The 19,429-nt window shown below is 42.8% G+C and overlaps 2 protein-coding genes across 2 annotated transcripts; both read left to right on the forward strand.

Annotated features, from left to right (window-relative positions):
* The first annotated feature begins 1,382 nt into the window (after positions 1 to 1,382).
* On the forward strand, positions 1,383 to 11,288 carry krt1-c5 (keratin, type 1, gene c5). The gene is made up of 9 exons (XM_058071420.2): positions 1,383 to 1,445; positions 2,493 to 2,892; positions 3,807 to 3,889; positions 4,511 to 4,667; positions 6,551 to 6,715; positions 6,795 to 6,920; positions 9,293 to 9,510; positions 9,589 to 9,617; positions 10,108 to 11,288. Coding segments are annotated over exons 1-9 (1,296 nt in total). The 5' UTR covers positions 1,383 to 1,443; the 3' UTR covers positions 10,224 to 11,288.
* Positions 11,289 to 12,390: 1,102 nt separating this feature from the next.
* Positions 12,391 to 18,847, forward strand: LOC131128515 (uncharacterized; the record flags this gene model as incomplete). The annotated part of the gene is made up of 13 exons (XM_058071418.2): positions 12,391 to 12,546; positions 13,208 to 13,288; positions 13,361 to 13,481; positions 13,551 to 13,629; positions 14,282 to 14,442; positions 14,521 to 14,683; positions 15,858 to 15,963; positions 16,034 to 16,175; positions 16,241 to 16,327; positions 17,552 to 17,684; positions 17,810 to 17,904; positions 18,296 to 18,511; positions 18,597 to 18,847. Coding segments are annotated over exons 2-13 (1,611 nt in total), but the record flags the coding sequence as incomplete, so codon positions are not given.
* Positions 18,848 to 19,429: the final 582 nt, after the last annotated feature.

The raw sequence follows: 19,429 nt of genomic DNA on the forward strand, positions 1-19,429 counted from the left end.
AAGTGTGCTGGCCACACCCCATTGCCGTGGGGTAGTGTGCCTGGTCTACGTAATTAGAGCCCATTATCTAAAACTGTTGGTCTTACATAAAAATGCACACATTTTATTGCATTCAATGTTTAAAAAAATGTATATGGCTCTCACAGATACACATTTTAAAATATCTGGCCTTCATGGCTCTCTTCGCCAAAAAGGTTCCCGACCCCTGCTATGGAGTGATCTACCTCTTAAAATTAGATCTGCTACCTCAGTAGAAATGTTTAAGTCCAGACTTAAGACTCATTTCTACACTTTAGCGTTTAGTTAAAAATATTCCCTTTTGACTGCCGCTCTTTCTCTCTCTCGCCCTCAATACACCCCCCCCCCGGACAACATCTGACGTAGCCTACCGTGTGGAGGCGCTGCAGCAGAGAGATGGTGATCATCCCAACACCCGCGGTTGCCCAACTCTCCTAATGGCATTACATCTTGGACCTGGACTATTATTATTGTACTCTTTGTTATATTTAACTGTCACATGCCAATCACAGGGCACATATAGACAAACAACCATTCACATATATGGCACATTGCATCCTTTAATTTTTTACTATATGGCACCTTTGTTGGACAAAGTTTGGACACCCCTGTTGTGGAGCCAAAAGGCTTTTTAGCTTTGATGAAGGGCCACATGGTGGCGCTCCAACACAGAGTTACTGGGTCCAGGCAAGAGCCAACAGGCAAGTAAAAAAGAGGAAGGGCGATCCCATCGTCCCTGGAGACTTAAACGCCTTCAGAGATGTGTTTATTATTGTGCCTGCAGTTTGCAGTACACTGTATCATACTGTATGGAGAAGGGGGGGGGGTCTGAGATATAATTGAGATTTCTCTCAGGACATGTAAGGCAATATGGCCTCCAAATAGAATGAGTGTTTGTGAATGCAAACCAGGTTTCCAGTTCAGCCGGATCCGCCCTTTTCCATTTCTCAGGGGTCTTCCCTTTCTTGGCATTCTTTGGCCCTCATTGTTCCTCCGCTCGCTCCCATTTCTCACCCAGCCCGCCGGGCCACTCCTCAGGTGGCTGTTGAGGACCTATTGTGCGTTCACCGTCTAAGGGAATCTGTGTGCAGGACAAAGTGGAAAAACTGAATGAGGATTTTGGTTGAAATAAAGTTTCAAAGTGTTTTTTTTAAGTCATATCCTGCTGACAATGAAGTATTCTTCCATGTTTAAAGGTGCACTGTCAACATCTACTTTTTCTTACCTCCAGGGAGTCATGTTGCATCCCCATCCTGGTTGGTGTTATTGCAAAGAGGGATTGGACAGAAACGGCAGTGGCTCCGCCCCCATGGGCGGGGGGGACAGAGCTGATCCTCTGCAGCCGGACTCACCTGCAAAAACCTGGTCCAGCAGCGAGGACGGCTTCCTGCAGCATCGCACCACCTATAGCGGAACACTAAGATCATGTAAGTGTTTATAATATCTTGATATGATGAGACTGAAGGAGAAATGACATCATAGCTGAGCCTTTATGGGGAGCACATTTGGTAACGTCAGTGGATTTGGCCTTGGTAGGTTTGCTTGGTTTGACCCTGCTGTGTTCCAAAAACGTCAGAAAACGTTGTTTTTTAATTTCTAATGGGTGGAATGTCCAATAAAAAGCATGTTTCTTATTTTGTACTCCTAAAAAACAAACAAAAGCCCTTTTATTGACAATGGTAATAATAATGGTAATAGTTTCATTTCATTTGAACATGCATCAGATTATAATTCAATGATCACATAATGAACTCAAAAAATACTTCTTGTTCATACTTTCATTGAACAAGAGACAGTAAACCCACTTTTTTCGCTTTTATGTAAAAAATAAAAAAGTTGACAATAATTACCTTTTTTTGGGGGTGGGGGGACACATTCTGTACTTTGTAGCTATCCTTTTTTTCTTAAACTTTTCATTGCCCCCCCCCAAAAAATTGTTCAATAAAGAATGTCTTTTTTAAATTCATTTTTTCCTTGAAATGAACATTCATTCATTCATTTTCTACCGCTTATCCTCACGAGGGTCGCGGGGGGTGCTGGAGCCTATCCCAGCTGTCTTCGGGCGAGAGGCGGGGTACACCCTGGACTGGTCGCCAGCCAATCGCAGGGCACATATAGACAAACAACCATTCACACTCACATTCATACCTATGGACAATTTGGAGTCGCCAATTAACCTAGCATGTTTTTGGAATGTGGGAGGAAACCGGAGTACCCGGAGAAAACCCACGCATGCACGGTGAGAACATGCAAACTCCACACAGAGATGGCCGAGGCCGAGGTCTGCGCGCTAACCACTCGACCGCCGTGCAGCCCCCTTGAAATGAACAGACAAATAAAATACATTTTATAAAAAGAAAGAAAATTGTATTTTAGATATTTTTAGGTACCAGGGTCAGTGCCTGCTAAACGTGCCAATAACAATGTAGGGTTAGCGGTGTCAAGCTTACCTTACTTCTCTCCCGATGGTACAGGATGGCCTCCACGCTCTCCATGCGCAGCTACTCTGTTCGCCAGCCGTCCTTCTCCAGCGTGTCAGTGAGGGACAGCGGGCGCAGCGTCCGCTCCAAACCGCCCATCCCCTCCCTGTCCACCGCTGGCGCCTTGTCGCTGTCCCGTTCCGTCTCGGTGGGCAACGGACTCAACCTGCTGGGAACGGGCCTTTCGGTTAACGGGCTGGCGGTGGCCGCCAGCGAGAAGGAGACCATGCAGGGTCTGAACGACCGGCTGGCCAACTACCTGGACAAGGTGCGCTCGCTGGAGAGGTCCAATGCCGAGCTGGAGGTGAAGATCAAGCAGCTGATGATGGAGAAGGCACCCAAAGGCCACGATATCGAGGGGATGATGGCGCAGGCCCACGCCATCGGGCAGGAGGTTAGTGTGCGTCGGGTTTACGCTTCGATCTAGCCATGCAAAACAAAAAACAACAAATCATTGATTGACCTCGTATTTGGTCCCAATCATGCTGGTACCACGTGGGAACGCATGAAGGTAAGACTTGATGACATTATTGGGTGCTAATTTGCATAAATGTCTCGTCCAGTGTGAAGTCAGATGGGATAGGCTCCAGCATACCCCCACCCTAGTGAGGATAAGCGGCATGGAAAATAGATGGATGGATGGCTGTAATGTATGTACAAGCTAGCATGCTGCTAATGCTATTTAGATCCATAATGTTTGTCAGTCATGCTAAGCTACGGAGTATGCATGACAATCGTTTGACCAGATTGTTACACTTGCCGTACCGTTACAACATTACAACATTGGTTCTGTTGCTGGCGTCTTGTGAAACATGCTCATCAACTCATTCGCTCCCAAAGACGTACTGACATGTTTTTTTCCAACCCGAACGCTCACTCCCAAAGAAGTTTTTTTTTGCACGAGAGGCACAAAGAGCTGATGATGCAACTCCACAATAGAAGTGAGCACACTCGGTGCAGCTTTAAGCCAAAATAAACGGCCACATGGTAGCAGAAGTGCATTTTATAGAACCGCAGCCTGCATCTTTCCCATTGAAATACGCACCGCAGCAGCCAGGAAGTGAAAAAGCATCTCGCCGCGTCGCTTTTGTTGTATACCATGTATATATAGCCATAGAACAGTAGTCCGTGTGCAAAAAAAAAACAAAAATGTCTGGGATTGAATGATTTCATGAATGACCATGTGGTCAAGGATAGCTTTCTTGACCGCTTTCTCATGCACGCCGAATCATTCTAAAATCCTTCTGAATCTTAATCTGGATTCACGTCCCCTTGAACCTAACCGACTCGCCTTGTTGCATCCCTCAGGTGAGGAAGCGGACGCTGGAGAACGCACGCATCATGCTGGAGATCGACAACGCCAAGCTGGCGGCTGACGACTTCAGGGTCAAGTGAGTGAGGCGCACACACGCGGATGGATGGATGGCGTTGGCCCTCTTTGACCCGTTCACACGGGAGCGCCAGACTGCCTGTCGATGAAAATAAATGACTTTTCCGTCGGCCTGCGAAATGACACCACATTCCCACGGATGGGAGGGCAGTGACAAGTGACAGACGGCGCAGCTCGGCGCTGAGTTGACGTATTTCGCAAAGCGTTGATGGTATGTTCTCTGGGCTGATGTGAAGGAACTTGGAACACACCATTTCGGGTCATTTGTGGCGTCGGCGTCTTTGAAACATTCCACTCTGCTAACATCTTTGGCATCGCTGGCGGCTACAAGACTACAAGTCCTATGATGCACTGCAGCATGCTAACAGCAAATGCACTTAAATGCAGTAACAATATATTTTGAAGCTTTAGTAATCATTTGGAGTGCATGAGAAAGTGCCTACAAGCCAAAGCTGTTTCTGAGCTGCCATTAATTAGACATGACGCAGCCAGCAACTCGGAGGTTGATGGAATCGAGCCGTTAATCAGAGCATTTACGGTTACGGTACACCTTTGGGTTTGTTTTCACTGAGCCCAAAAATAGTTAATAATAATTATAATAATAATAATTTGGTGGCTCCAGGTGGGAGGCGGAGGCCACCCTGTGCCAATCTGTGGAAAGAGACTGCCAGGCTCTGAGGCGAGCCAAGTCCGACCACGACCAGATTATCTCCACGCTGCGAGGAGACCTGGACAGCCTGAAGGAGGAGCTCTACTTCCTCAAGAAGAATCATGAGGAGGTGAACTTTGTTTTTTTTTTATCAAATATGTGGCAGCAAGATACTGTTTCAATAACAATAAGAAAAAAGATTATTCTTTAAATGAAATCCAATATCGATAAAATAATAATGACAGAATGGCCTTTACTCATCATCTATACAGAGGCAGAAGCTAAAGTATGATACATATACGACATAGCGTACAATAAGATGGGGTGTAGGCAGAACAAGAGCTTATCAGGCTTACAGACAGGAAGTGCGCTCCTCTGTGACATCACAAAGGGGCAGTTTCACCACACCTTTTGAAAGCGAGCATTTAGAGCCATCCCAAACGTCTTTCAGGGCTTGTGGCATCCCGATTACATATCAAAAATAAATACAGCGTTTTTAAATTCAAGTTTAGAGCTATGATATCAAAAGAAATGTCAAAAATGTAAATAGAAACATGAAAACAAATTAACCTTTGAACTATAATACAATAATATGGATATAATAATAATAATGTCATATTTTAAAAATAAACTGCTTGAATAATAATCTTACCTCGTGTATTACACACCCTAGAACAGGGGTCGGCAACCTTTACTATGAAAAGAGCCATTTTACCCAATGCCCACTGAAGAAAAATAGCCTGGAGCCGCAAAACATATAGTATGTTTAAAACAACATTGGAGGGAATTTGGGGGTATCAAAGTAGTTCAGATAAGAAAAGACGAGTTGGAGTACTCTTGCTAGTTTTGGAGATAAACTTACATAAATGTATGTGTAAACTACTGTAAACGTAAAAACAAGTTCCCATGCCGCTGTTTTTAAATTATCTCGAATTTATTTTTTAGATTTGTAGGTAAGTATTACCTGTTTTTCTTCATGTACTGAACTGGATAGCAGTCAGAACTCACTCAGGATGCATTCATGGTCTCAGACAAAGTTGGATTTTTTAAAACTCATTACAAAAGATGTGCATTTTCCCCACTCGGGTGTTAAAAATATTCAAGCATCGCAAAGGGAGCCACAATAAAGAGTCTGAAGAGCCACATGCGGCTCTGGAGCCGCAGGTTGCTGACCCCTGCCCTAGAAATAATACATTGACCAAAATGGAGATTAAATTAAATAAAATTAAATAAATTAAATAAATTAAATAAATTAAATAAATTAAATAAAATTAAATAAAATTAAATAAAATTAAATGAAATTAAATTAAATTAAAGCTGGGATAGGCTCCAGCCCCCCCCCGCGACTCTCATGAGGAAAAGCGGTAGAAAATGAATGAATGAATGAATGATAAAATAAAATAAAATAAAATAAAATAAAATAAAATAAAATAAAATAAAATTAAAGCTGGGATAGGCTCCAGCACCCCCGTGACCCTCGTGAGGAAAAGCGGTAGAAAATTGATTAAATTAAATTAAATTAAATTAAAAACTTGCCCAATTTGTACAAAAATAAAAAAATAAAAAGTGTTTTGACTGGAAAAATAATGAGTTTGACATAGTTGTATCATTTAAAGAAATGGTACTAAAAACCGGAATGCATGTGTGTCATAGAAACAAGCATAAGCATACGGTAGCGGGACAATGTGTGTGTATGGTGTTTGCCATTTCTGCAGCTATGGCGATGGCGGCTGTATGACATCCTCGTGTTTGTTTTCACTATCAGTTGGTTGACACAAAGCCGCAGTGTTTGTACAGTCATGAGGCTTTAAAAATATCAAGTGGCCGTCACATGATCACGTGTGTACAGACACACCTTAGAGTATATCTTTCATCTTCATGAAGAAGACACACAACACAATGCTACCTGAGGGTGGGGGGGGGGGTGGTTGGAGCTTAACACACATCAGGCTTCTGTCCAACCATGGTCAGAGAGAGTGTATGTGGTGATATACTTTTACGATCATCTTGCAGGAGAAGAGCTCTCTGAAGGCCCGTCTGGCCAACGAGCAGGTGAACGTGGAGGTGGACGCGGCACAGGGTCCGGATCTTGGCGCCATCATGGCTGAACTGAGGGTCCAGTATGAGGGCATCGCACGTAAAAACAAGGAGGAGGCCGAGGCTTGGTACCTGAAGAAGGTCAGTCAAGCGTCGTCCTTTTTCAAAAAGGAAAAGGCAAATCTACGTATATGATTGTGATGGTTGTGTTTGTGAGCAGCTGGAGGCGGTGCAGTCGGAGGTGAAGGAAAGCAACGAGGCCCTGCGCTGTGCCCAGAGCGAGCTGAGCGAGAGGCGACGTTTCCTGCAGGCGTTGGAGGTGGAGCTCGACAGCCTTCGCAAGCAGGTGCGTGGCGTGAGAGGGCGTGTCTTCGCCTGGAGTGGGACAGTAGGACGCTAATGTTAGCAACACCAGCCTAGCTACGTGAGATACGGTAACGTCAAACTCACATTTTAACAGCAACATCGTGCTAGGTTAGCCTAGCGCCTTAAGAAAAACAAAACACAGCTCCCGTATCTGTAACTGACTGGCGGGAAGATGGGGACCGTTTTCTTTATTTCAAGATGTGTAGTGAAGCCTTTCCTTTTTTGAGATGGGGCAAAAAACATGACAGCAAGTTAACGCATCACATTAATCAGCTACTAAATGGGTGATAAATACCAACTGAGTGGTAAACAGAGCACGCGTAACTTAAAACTGTTATTTCCAAATGGCCGCAAGGCATACCGGGTAGTCCAGCTGCAACAACCATATGAAATATGAATAATACAACATTGGACATCTTCTTTGATGACCTCAACATATTTGATTCATTTTAACAAAAATGTGACAAACACGGCAAAATGTTGGGAAAAAGGCTACCCAGCATGCCTTGTGGCTGGAATAGATGGCTGTTTTTTTGGGTATGGGCATGGGTATTGTGCGTACACATTTATTTGTATGCCCACATGGTGCAGTAGGTAGGTTACTTTATGCCAGTGCTCAATGCTTCCGGCAGCCACAAAAGAACAAGAAGTTGAAGCCCTTGAGTTCATTCTATATATAGATTCTACACGTCAGACCCCTTTGTGTAGGTGTCATGGACTCCTTGTAGGACTCGGTGGCGTTAGAGTGTAAAATGTACACAGCTGTGACATTCTGCCGTGTGACAATCCATCATTGTGACTGTAAAGGTGTATGATGACAAAGAGTATTGTGGTGCTCAGTGGAGACGCTTATAGTTCAGTCAATGTTTGCTCAGCACACACACACACACACACACACACATTAATCACAAGGATATGTTGTTGTGTTGGCAGTCGCTGCTTGACTGGTGAGAGGTTTGAAAGGGAAAGCCTTACAGTAGGGGTGTCCAAAGTGCTAAATATTGGTAAATAATTTTTCATTGAAAAAAAAATCACCAGAAATGAAAAACAAACAGCAGGATAAAGTCAAAATATTAACAGAAAACCTATTTTTTTAACCAAAAAAATAGACAATTTTACTCATATTATATTCATTCATTCATTTTCTACCGCTTTTTCCTCACGAGGGTCGCAGGGGTGCTGTCTTTGGGCGAGAGGCGGGCTACACCCTGGACTGGTGGCCAGCCAATCACAGGTCACATATAGACAAACAACCATTCACACTCACATTCATACCTATGGACAATTTGGAGTCGCCAATTAAACTAGCATGTTTTTGGAATGTGGGAGGAAACCGGAGTACCCGGAGAAAACCCACGCATGCACGGGGAGAACATGCAAACTCCACACAGAGATGGCCAAGGGTGGAATTGAACCCTGGTCTCCTAGCTGTGAGCTGCTCTCTCGTATTATATTAATATTGTGAAATATATTGTTAAAATTATTAAAGCATTATTACACTAATATTATAAAAAAAACAATTTTAGTAGCAAAGAATTGAAATATTAAAGGAAAAATGTCATTTTATTATTTTTTTAATTATTTTTTTTCATACATACACACACATATATACAAATATAGCCATATACATACCTAAGGGAGAAGGTTCCGCAAGGGCAGCGGGGTACAACCACCCGTGCCCCCACCAAGGGCAGGGCCAAAGCCCCCCAAATAAAAAAAATGTCATTTTAAAAAGTCATAGTACTATGAGAAACAAAACTAAATAAATTAGTTTATGGGAATAAAATTTTCATAAAATTGAAAAATATTTAAATTATTTGTACAAATTACTGTTTACGCTGTACATTGTTGTTCATATTTGATGTCATCTATTTATTCTCCACATTGTTATTATTATTTATTATTATACGGGAGCCAGGCAATGACATTTCGTTGGCAATTTCATGCTGTGTTATTGTGTGATGACAATAAAGGAAGTCTGTCTTACTATTTTTGGAATCTTTGTAATAAAATTTTGTTACACAGACAAAGCCTCTTCATTAAATTACAAAAAAAAATTAACCAAGATTTGAAAAGAAAATCAAAATAGTTGAAATAGTTGAAAAAAAAACTGCAAAAATGTGTGTGTGTGGGGGGGGCAAGACTGATATGCAACTTCGCATTGCTTTACAAAATATTAAATTGGATCTTGCATCCTTTCATTTTCCGACATGTGGCCCTTGCTGATAAAAAAACAAAACAAACCACCAATGTCCAATCACTGACTCACTATCACCCCCTCAGGTGCAAAGCGGTATTATAAAAGTGTGAAAGTCCATGACCATCAGCCTACCTGTGTTGTGGCGTTCCCAGGTAGGCGTGCTAGAGGGGAACCTGGCGGAGACGGGACACAAGTACTCGCTGGAGATGGAGCGTCTCCAGGCCACGCTGACTCAGCTGGAGGACGAGCTGTCCCAGCTGCGTCTGGACATGCAACGCAACAAGACCGACTACGAGCAGCTGCTGCGCATCAAGCAGAACCTGGAAATGGAGATCGCCACCTACAGGAGGCTGTTGGAAGGAGAGGAACTGTAAGGAGAAGACTTTGTGTGACGGTGGAGCTTTGCTGCTGACTTACTCGCGTGTGTTGCTGTGTTTTCATCCTGCAGGGTGAAAGAAACACCTCCACCTCCTAAAAGTAAGTCGTACCGTACGTTAAGCACTTGTTAGCATATTTGTTAGCATTTTAAAAAAGCTTAAGATGACAAAATTAAGAACTGCTTGATGAATACTTCAGCCTTTTCAATTTAAAAAAATGATCTTGAGTACATGAGAAAGTGGAAATGAAATGTAGCTCTCTGTGACCAAATGTCATTTACAATAAGTATATATGACGCAACAGCAACAGAACCAATGTTGTAACGGCGCTAAAGCACAATTGTAAACGACAGCAGGTTTCACACCCACAGACGTGGATGTTGGAGTTGGGGAAAAAAAGGGCAAAACGTGGGAGTTTCCCAGGAAGAGCAGCCTCCTTCCTGGTTCCCTGACGTTGATTGCCACCAAAATATGACTTCTTCCCCGGGAGACGGGCCACCCCGACACCATTTCTCATAATTTTGGTGTAATCCCCGTTAAATAAACATTCATGGGCATTAAGCAGCTAAACTTTGTTTCTGGCCCCTCAGAAGACCCAGACGTGCGTACCAGGAAGATAGTCAAGGTGGTCACGCAGACCATGATCAACGGCAAAGTGGTGAACGAGTCCAGCGAAGTGGAGCAGATTGAGGAGCGCAAAAAATGAGTCGAGCCGTCCCGTCACCAAACTTGAAGCCTCCAACCCCACCCCACGAAAAAGTACCTTGTGGTCTTGGAAGACCTTCTCGTGTGATGTTTTCATGTGTGCTTCTATGCCAAAAAGCTCCTGACATGCATACACTGCAATTTAAAAAATGTAATCTGAAGTTCATGGCTGGTGAGGCGCCGGCTTTTTTTTTCACGTTTACCACAGGTTGCTCATTAAGAGGAAAACTAGAAAAAGCTGAGAATAAGTCACTTTGGTTTTAAAAAAAATGTCTTCAAATGTGCCATTTATTTACATTTTTATGAACTGGAAAATGTTTGTGTTCTGCAAATGGTATGGGGGGGCACATTGGGGAAAAAGAAATGTTGGAAAATTACAAGAAAAAAAATCGGACTATTACCTTTGCCCAAGGCTAAAGGTCTCAGGCTATGTCTGTTACGACCAAATATTAGCATAATTTGAGCCAGTGGCTTAGGCCCCCTAAATTAAGAAAATTATTTTTTTTCTTGATTTTTTTTTTTTTGCAAATTTTTTTTGTAAAAGTCGTAATATTACATAATCTGAGGATTCGAGAATGAAGTCAGAAATTTGGAAAAGAAAAATATTCAGAACAATAGTTATAAATTTATATAAGTATATAATAATAGTTATAAATAAAAAGTTGTAAATTGACTGAATAAAATTGTATAGATTTTTTTTTTAAATTTTTTTGTAAAAGTCGTAATATTACATAATCTGAGGATTCGAGAATGAAGTCAGAAATTATGAAAAGAAAATTATTCAGAACACTAGTTATAAATTTATATAAGTATATAATAATAGTTATAAATAAAAAGTTGTAAATTGACTGAATAAAATTGTAAATTTTATGAGAAAAAAAGTTGTAACTTTACCAGAATAAAGTTGTAAATATACGAGAAAAAAAGTCGTCTTTTCCTCAAAAGACGCTAATGTATGAAAAGGGGGTACTTTTGTGACCTTTGGCATGTGGAGGGGGCGGGATAATGAGTTTAATCTGTTTGTGCTCAACTGCTTTATTTTGCTGCCACGTTACAAATAAAAGCTTGCCTGAAGCGAGAGGAAAGTCTCCTTCCTTCCTTCCTTCCTTCCTGAAGAGCTATGCTCTATTTCCCACACTTAATATTAAAACTCTATTCATTTAGGACTTTATTCTCCAAATCTCTAATTATTATTTCCCCCCGCCCAATGTGGCCCTAATACGGGGTAGTATTACCTTACCTTTTATCTGTACATGAAGTACATGCAGTACATGCAGAAAGTCCCAATACTTTGTGTAAGTCTTCCATCTTGACAGTCAAAATCCCTCAAACATCTAGAAAAGCATAAAAATATCACAAATGCATTAGTGCTAAAAAACGCTGGCCTTTCCTCCATGGAAAAACAGCAGTGACAAGCACCTTCCGGCTCACGCAAGCCCGACCCCTTCAGGATCCTACCATATGACACTTCTATGTATTTGACGTTGTCGGAAAAAATACTAAGACAAAAATCGACCGAATGGCCCTCCTGTTAACATCCTAGACAGATTTCTTTTGGTTTTGGCAGATACCAAGAAAACAAAAACACTGATTGTTGTGCATTGAGCAGACAGAAACCCACACATGTACACGCACACAACGGTGTCAGCTAACCTTTGTGTGTCCTCGGTGTCGTGTTTCGCCGACTTTGTGTGTCAGTTCCTGAGCAAAGTGCACGAAACTAGAGAGGCATAAATGTAGCACAGTTGTGTAGGAAAAGAAAACTCCCAATAAATAAAATGATCCAATATTGAGCCAAGTCTGAGTCGTTTTGTATCTCAATGTGAAAAACACACCCACACCCTAGACCAAGTATGTTCCAATTTAACCATCAAACACATGGGCACCAACGATGTGGTGATATTCTTCCTTTAACCTGAATGAGAAGCTAGTAAAGTTCATTTTTACACGCACTGTGTCTGCCTGCTAAGGCCCTGATTACGTCATATAGCTCGTGGTATGTTTTGACTCTATTCCGCCCCCTAGTGGTCACAGTTAATACACCTTAATGTGTCCTTGATTTCAATGTTAATCAATACTGTGGCTTCATACGTCGTGTATTAAACATGTAAATACTGTAGCATGTATTGAAAAATTTCCCCCAATTTGATACTATGCTGAACGCTAACTGAATGAATTAGAAGTCCAATTCTTTCTGGGAGATATTACTATTTGTGGTTTATGCTTCCCAGCGGCAGGAAAACGACAGGAAACTATGTGAGCGAGAACCGTCACATCTTGAATGAGCATCGGCCTCATTCGGCTATTTCCCCCCTAGCTTACAGGTAAAGTGTTTTTCATTTCAGATAACTTTGAAGCAACATTATTGTTTCGTTTGTGGCGTGAATACAGGGATAAATAAATAAATGAGTAATTTGGTAAGGTAAACAAATCTTAGCTAGCTTGTTAGTCAACTCGCTAGATAGCTCAATTAAGCTAGGTAGCTCAATTAAGCTAAGCGTTCAAAATGAATGGTGTAATGGCTATTTGTCCTTCAAAAATAAACTTAACTTAAACTATAATCAAAAGGCCACTGATGCACCACGGGTTGTGGTTTACGCAGGCAAAAGAGTCCATACATTACATACATTGTCCATACAACCTTGTTCCGTTTCTTCTTATTTCGTTTAATTACCAGGCAAGCAAACAAAAACCTTAGGCCCACCCCGGTGCATGCTGGTCCTGTGAGCACTGCCTACATAAATAGATTGCAGGTGCCCTTGGTGTTACCCAATGAAATAAATCCACAAATAAACTACTAATTAACCCCAACAAAATATGATAAATAAACAAATAAATAACTAACAAGAAAATATTATCAAGTAATCCAAACAAAACAACAACAAATAAATCAACAGATATTAGAAACCTAGGAACACATTACTAAATAGCTCCTACAAATGGAAAGCGAAAAGAAGTGCCTATAAAAGTGCGGTTATCTTGCAGAAAGGTGTGAGAAAACATCTCCAAATGTCAACCGTAATCTTCTCCTCGGTCGGCTATAAAGCTCTGGACTACGTCTTTGAGGTGGGTTTATCTGTAAACACAACGAAACACATCCAGTAAGTTCGGCCATCAACCAGTTGGACTCACTTGCAGGCCAGCAGCAGGCTGAAGGTGATGATGGACTTCTTGGCTCTTCCGACGCCCTCTTGCCATGACCTTTACCCCCACAGTGGCGCCCTGGCCGAGGTCACCTACAGGAAGCCGTGGGTCAGAGGTACAGCTGCATTATAGTGGTCATATTAAAAATCAATGCATTATTGTCAGTTGACACATTCTTTTTCAGGATGCATGAACCCCTCCTGCAGCAGTTCTGTGCTTGACCATCTCAAAGGAGCAACACAAGAAATAAACTCACCAGAAAGGTGCCATGTCTGCCTTAAAGCTCCAATGTCATCCAACAAGTGGGAAATGTTTAATCCACAATCTGGCCTCAATGTGAGATGATACATTGTTCTCACATTTGGTGCTCATAAACTGGCTCAAGGGAACATTTTATCCTTTGATCAGGGGTGTCCAATGTGCGGCCCGTGACACATACTACAGTATACTTTATACACAGACAAAAAGGCTTAATTTTAAAAGAATAAACTCATATTATGAGGAAACATTTTAGTAGCGAAAATTTCTCCAAAGTTGTAATGTGAGAAATACTGTAAACAAAATGCAAAATGAGGTTGGAGGAAAACTTATAGTTTAATGGGAATAATGTAATGGTATTCTGTGAAGAAAATGTACGCGGATTATAAAAAAAAAACATAGTTGAAATATTTGGGAAATTAAAAAAAAACAAAACAAGCAAAGACCAAAGTTCATACAGATTTTTTCTGCTTGTATCTCAAAACTGAGATGCAGCATTTCATCCTTTTATTTTTTCTCTGTGTGACCCCCGATGGAAGAAGTTTGGATGCCCCTGCACTAGAAAAAGATGAAAAAGTCACCTCAGACACTGTAATGGGGGGCCTTGAACTGGAAAGTGGATTTGTATTTTTGAATGAAAGCTTTATTCTGCCGTAGATTTCATGCCTGTGGGAGTGACCGAGATGTGAAAGAGACGTTGGTGGGCTCTGAACCTGACCAGCTCTGCCCCTTAAAAGACTCAAGGCTCAGCCATCCGTGTCAGGAATCGTTTTACCAGCTAACGAATGAGCAGATGGATCCCGGGAATGAGAAGGAGGGTATGACGCAACATGCTGAAACTGTACATGATCACTGTTGTAAAAAAAAAAATAATAACTTGCAATTTTTTTGGGAAGGTCTCCTGCTGCCAGAAGAGATGATGGTTGTTGATTTCCTGCCACATTTCAAACAGCATTTGCCCACGCTGAAAAGCAAACTGTCCCGGCTGAAGACCCTCCTGGTGGCCGACCCCCTGCCGGGTCTGACCGGACATTCCATCACTGAGGAAACGATACTCAGGTGCAACATTTCAGGCATTTATTTTGCTTTGATTGACGCCATAATGACTATAATAATATCGTGTCAAATGACGACGAACAGATGGGGAGTGCCATTTTGATTCCTGGAGTGTGGATGCTTCCGTTGATGTGAAGTGCGTTTTTTTTTATTACACATTTATTATAAGAATTGTTGTTATAGTTTACAGTCATTTACTTGAAGTCAGTGGTTCTTACTTATTTTCTGTCTTGCCCGTGTTTTCGCACGCCCCACTCCGATTTGAAATACTATAAGAAGCTGATAATTTCCATTAATTTATCTGTACTGTACAGACCGAACTTGAAACTGAAAACAGATAAAAGCAGGGAAGCATACAAGCGTGTTCAAGAGTCAAACTGCATGTCAAAATTCATACATGTTGGAATATCGAAAGTCCTCTTACGCCCCGCCCCCACTATTTGAGAAGCACTGCTGAAAATTATAATGCTCTACAGCTATACATTCATTCATTTTCTACCGCTTTTTCCTCACGAGGGTCGCGGGGGTGCTGGAGCCTATCCCAGCTGTCTTTGGGCGAGAGGCTGGGTCGCCAGCCAATCACAGGGCACATATAGACAAACAACCATTCACACTCACATTCATACCTATGGACAATTTGGAGTCACCAATTAACCTAGCATGTTTTTGGAATGTGGGAGGAAACCGGAGTACCCGGAGAAAACCCACACATGCACGGGGAGAACATGCAAACTCCACACAGAGATGGCCGAGGGTGGAATTGAACCCTGGCCTCCTAGCTGTGAGGTCTGCACGCTAACCACTAGACCACCGTGCCGTCCTACAGCTATACATACGTAGCAATTTTTTAAAAGTGTAATAATGGTTTGGAGTGCATTAGAAAGTGGATGGAACACTCATGACTTTCACAGCAGCAGCTGAGCAGCAACATTTTAAAGCGCATGCAGAGGTGGATAAAGCTGTCGGGTTCTAGGTCAGCTGCTGCCATCTTGTGGAGCTAAATGTTAATTCGGTTATTTGATTTTGTGGACCTGGCAACTAAAGAGACCTGAATTGGAGCATTTCAGGTAAAAGTGCATTGAAGAAATGATAGGCCTCTCCTGTGATGAACACATTACTCGGCATTGCCAGGCACATATTTGAGGAAAGACGCTGAATTTCGATTGTGACCATGCAGGCACTGCGTCGCTTATGAAGGACCCTCTGACGTGTTGCACGGCTGCCCTCGTCTATGTGCAGACATCAACGAGGAGTTTTGCAAAGAGTCCGTCACCAAGGAAGAGGTTGTTAAATCAAATCCTTTGCCGTGATTGTTCTCAGACGTAACTGTTTCTTTCCTTTCTCCCGGTGTAGTCTTTGCTGTTACCTGAGATTCTGAACGCCGCAGAGATGGCCATCGACTATCCCAGCGGCTTTTCAAGCCTCTGCCATCGTATGAATGTTGTTGCCGAACAGCTGGGCGGACTACTTCCTGTCACGGAGCTGCTTTCCAAAGGTATCAGAGGTTGTGGCGTTTTAGTTTTAATATCGAGTTAATAATGTGCTTTTTCTGGCCTTCAGAAAAAACGGTGACAGTGGAATTGTTTACATTTTCTTTCCCGGCATTGAGCAATAAAGGAGACTGGCTTGAGGACACAGACGCTCCAGGTACGAGCTGGAAAGACAAAGATCAAGTCGACTTAGATCAAAACTTCACAGAAGATAATTAAGGACGATGTGACGATGCAACTCCTTCTTTAAAGCCTTTTATTTATATTCATTATATTCATTCATGGGCGGCACGGCGGTCTAGTGGTTAGCACGCAGACCTCACAGCTAGGAGACCTGGGTTCAATTCCACCCTCGGTCATCTCTGTGTGGAGTTTGCATGTTCTCCCCGTGCATGCGTGGGTTTTCTCCAGGTACTCCGGTTTCCTCCCACATTCCAAAAACATGCTAGGTTAATTGGCGACTCCAAATTGTCCATAGGTATGAATGTGAGTGTGAATGGTTGTTTGTCTAAATGTGCACTGTGATTGGCTGGCGACCAGTCCAGGGTGTACTCTGCCTCTCGCCCGAAGACAGCTGGGATAGGCTCCAGCACCCCCGCGACCCTCGTGAGGAAAAAGCGGTAGAAAATGAATGAATGAATATTCATTCATGCATAGTTGACTTTTTAAAGTTCTCACTCCAATGTATGTCCAGGGGCGGACTCATCGTCGAGCAAACACAGGCCCCGAGATTTCCAAGGGGCCCCAAACATCTCATAAAAACTGATTATTGATTTTTGTTCTTAGTGCATATTATTGTTTTAGTCTTAATTCACGTGCTTAAAACGACATTAGAAATGGATCATGGTCGTTTCGACCCCTCCAGATTGATTCAGGAAGTTGGTAGAAAAAGAAACTTGCTGGGAGACTTTCTTTGGAGAAAAATGAAGCAGTGAAGAGAAGGCGAGGCGAAAACAAACAGCTTTGAACAAAACTACCGAGGTCATAACAAACGTAGAGACACGCCAACAGCATTTTCATCACAGATGTGAGTATTAAGGTATTAAATTAAGTATTAAATGCTCCTTCTTGTCAATTATAGTAAAAGCCTTGAGATGATTCACTTAATCCCTAAGGGGGCTTTTAAGAACTGCAGAAAAACCTCCTTCGTCATGGACATGATACTGCATCAGACCTGCCTCGAGCTGGTTGAGCCCGCCTCATGTGTATTTGCATACTTTGTAAGAAAAAAGACAGGCTTTGCTACACATCTTAAAATAAATTTCCCACCTCTTGGACTTACCTGAAATTGTTTACATGTTTATCAGTTTTAGGAAGCATATTTTACCCCAATTATGAATTGGCGTTTACCTTTCAGAGGTTCTCTACTTTGCTTCATCAGGACGTGCCGAGCTTCTGACCGAGATGGAGCTGGATGTGATTCTGACCCCGCCTCCCGCCTCTGTCGGCCAGTCTCACGTGTCTCTGAGGACATCTGACCTCCAGAGGGAAGCTTTGTCTCCGCCCAGCCGACTGTGAGTGAAATTGAGTGATTTTTTATGATCTTTGTCAATGCGGAATGCTTGATGCAGCTTACTAGATCAGGCATCTACTGAGTGGGCATACGTTTTGTGATTTTTATATCTACATGGTCGCCCAGATCTTTGGTGTCGGCAGGAGCTCAGCAGCAGATGGAGACGGTGCTGTGGAAGGCAGAGAAGCATCCCCGCTTTGTGCTGAACTTCCTGTTTCCAGGTAGGGACAGGCTGCCGTTGTGACAAGGCCAAACATAACCTACAGAATCACCTTTAAGACATGCAAAACAGTTCAATATTTTAGATATACTATATTACGCTATTACGCCTACATCTCAGTTTTGTGGTATTTATATTACTATGACCGCTGCTTGGGCTTAAGACCAGGCCATTGGAGGGTTGCAGAAGTAGACGGGTTGTGTCAGGAAGGGCATCCGGCCTAAAAACTAAGCCAAATCTGACCCCTAACAGGAAAAATAGTAACATCTGGTAAGATTTTGATGATCCAATGCGGGCAATGCTTTGTTTTAGATTAGGAATATGGCAATTTAAAAACGTGCTTAGGGTCGTAAAAGTCCTACAAATAAACTAACTTGCTGTTCTTTTGACAGAACCTGACATACGAGAAGCTGCTGTTGACTTCCAACCTCTGAGCGAAGCCTTGAAGCTACCAGCGTTGAAGAGTTTTGCTCCAGAGATGGAGACCGGCGTGTTATTTGGCAGCTGGATGGAGTCTCCGGAGAGGCTGAGCGCTGATGTTCCTTCTACTGACAGCAACCAGATGTTGGAGGATTTTAGTCACGTGTCACTTGAACCTGATGAGAATAGTGAGCGTAGCCATGTTTATTTCTCAGGCGATCGCGTTCTTTCATCAGATCTCAGGTGATAATATGAACTTTCCCCTCAACTCAGGCATCATCTCCTCAGTGGTGGTGAGCTCCACACGGCATCTGCCTCACCTCGAGGAATCTGAAACTCCCGCTCTGCCTTTTCAAGCAGCAAAAGACTCGGTCCAAAAACACGCTGGTGCCGATTTGTCCCAGAGACAAAATCTAACACTCACTCCCGACACAAAGGAAGTCAAACCATCAACCAGCAAAGTCGACAGAATCTCTGACAAGATCTTTCCACAGGTGTCACCCATACGTGCACCGAAGAATGTTAGCCATAAAGTCTCTTTCAAGGTTAAGGATGACCAGAGTGGCGTCACAGCTGCCAGACGTCCAGCACGGCAGCAAGTGGACCCGCTGACCACCTTCATGATGCTGAGGTCAGGCGCGGTGTCACCCAACCCAACAGCACCTCCCATAGCAGGTAAATTCTGTTGCCATGCGCTGGCGCCATCTTGTGGTCAGATGAAGAACAGCAGAGTATTATATTTGTTTTTTTTACCTTGTGATCTTTGTGTTCATCAGCAGCAGAGCTGCAGGACAAAGTACCAGAGTCAGAGGTGCAGCCTCCTCCAGAGCACGCTCCCAGACTGACAGACTGGAAGCCGACCACTGCTGCGGTATCAGGATACGCCAGCAGAGGGCAGAATAACACTGGCACGGCGGTACTTCCCACAAATGATCAGCGGGTCAACCAGGATGGAAGTAGAGTGGTGCAGGTCCAAGCCACTGGTACGACTCGGTCACCCTGCCTTCACCGGTACACACAAAACCAAAATAATATAATCTTTATCAATATCATATCATATATTACAGCCTGAACATCGCACCCTCACTCTGTCTTAATAATGACTG

This window comes from Doryrhamphus excisus, linkage group LG3 (genome assembly GCF_037039965.1).
Source record: "Doryrhamphus excisus strain RoL-2023G ecotype Guam linkage group LG3, RoL_Dexc_Guam_v1.1, whole genome shotgun sequence".
NCBI classification, from domain to species: domain Eukaryota; kingdom Metazoa; phylum Chordata; class Actinopteri; order Syngnathiformes; family Syngnathidae; genus Doryrhamphus; species Doryrhamphus excisus.

Coding starts and splice junctions, on each gene's coding strand:
- krt1-c5 (XM_058071420.2), top strand. Junction 3,890..4,510: donor GCTGACGACTTCAGGGTCAA/GTGAGTGAGGCG, acceptor TGGTGGCTCCAG/GTGGGAGGCGGAGGCCACCC. Junction 6,716..6,794: donor AGGCTTGGTACCTGAAGAAG/GTCAGTCAAGCG, acceptor GTTTGTGAGCAG/CTGGAGGCGGTGCAGTCGGA.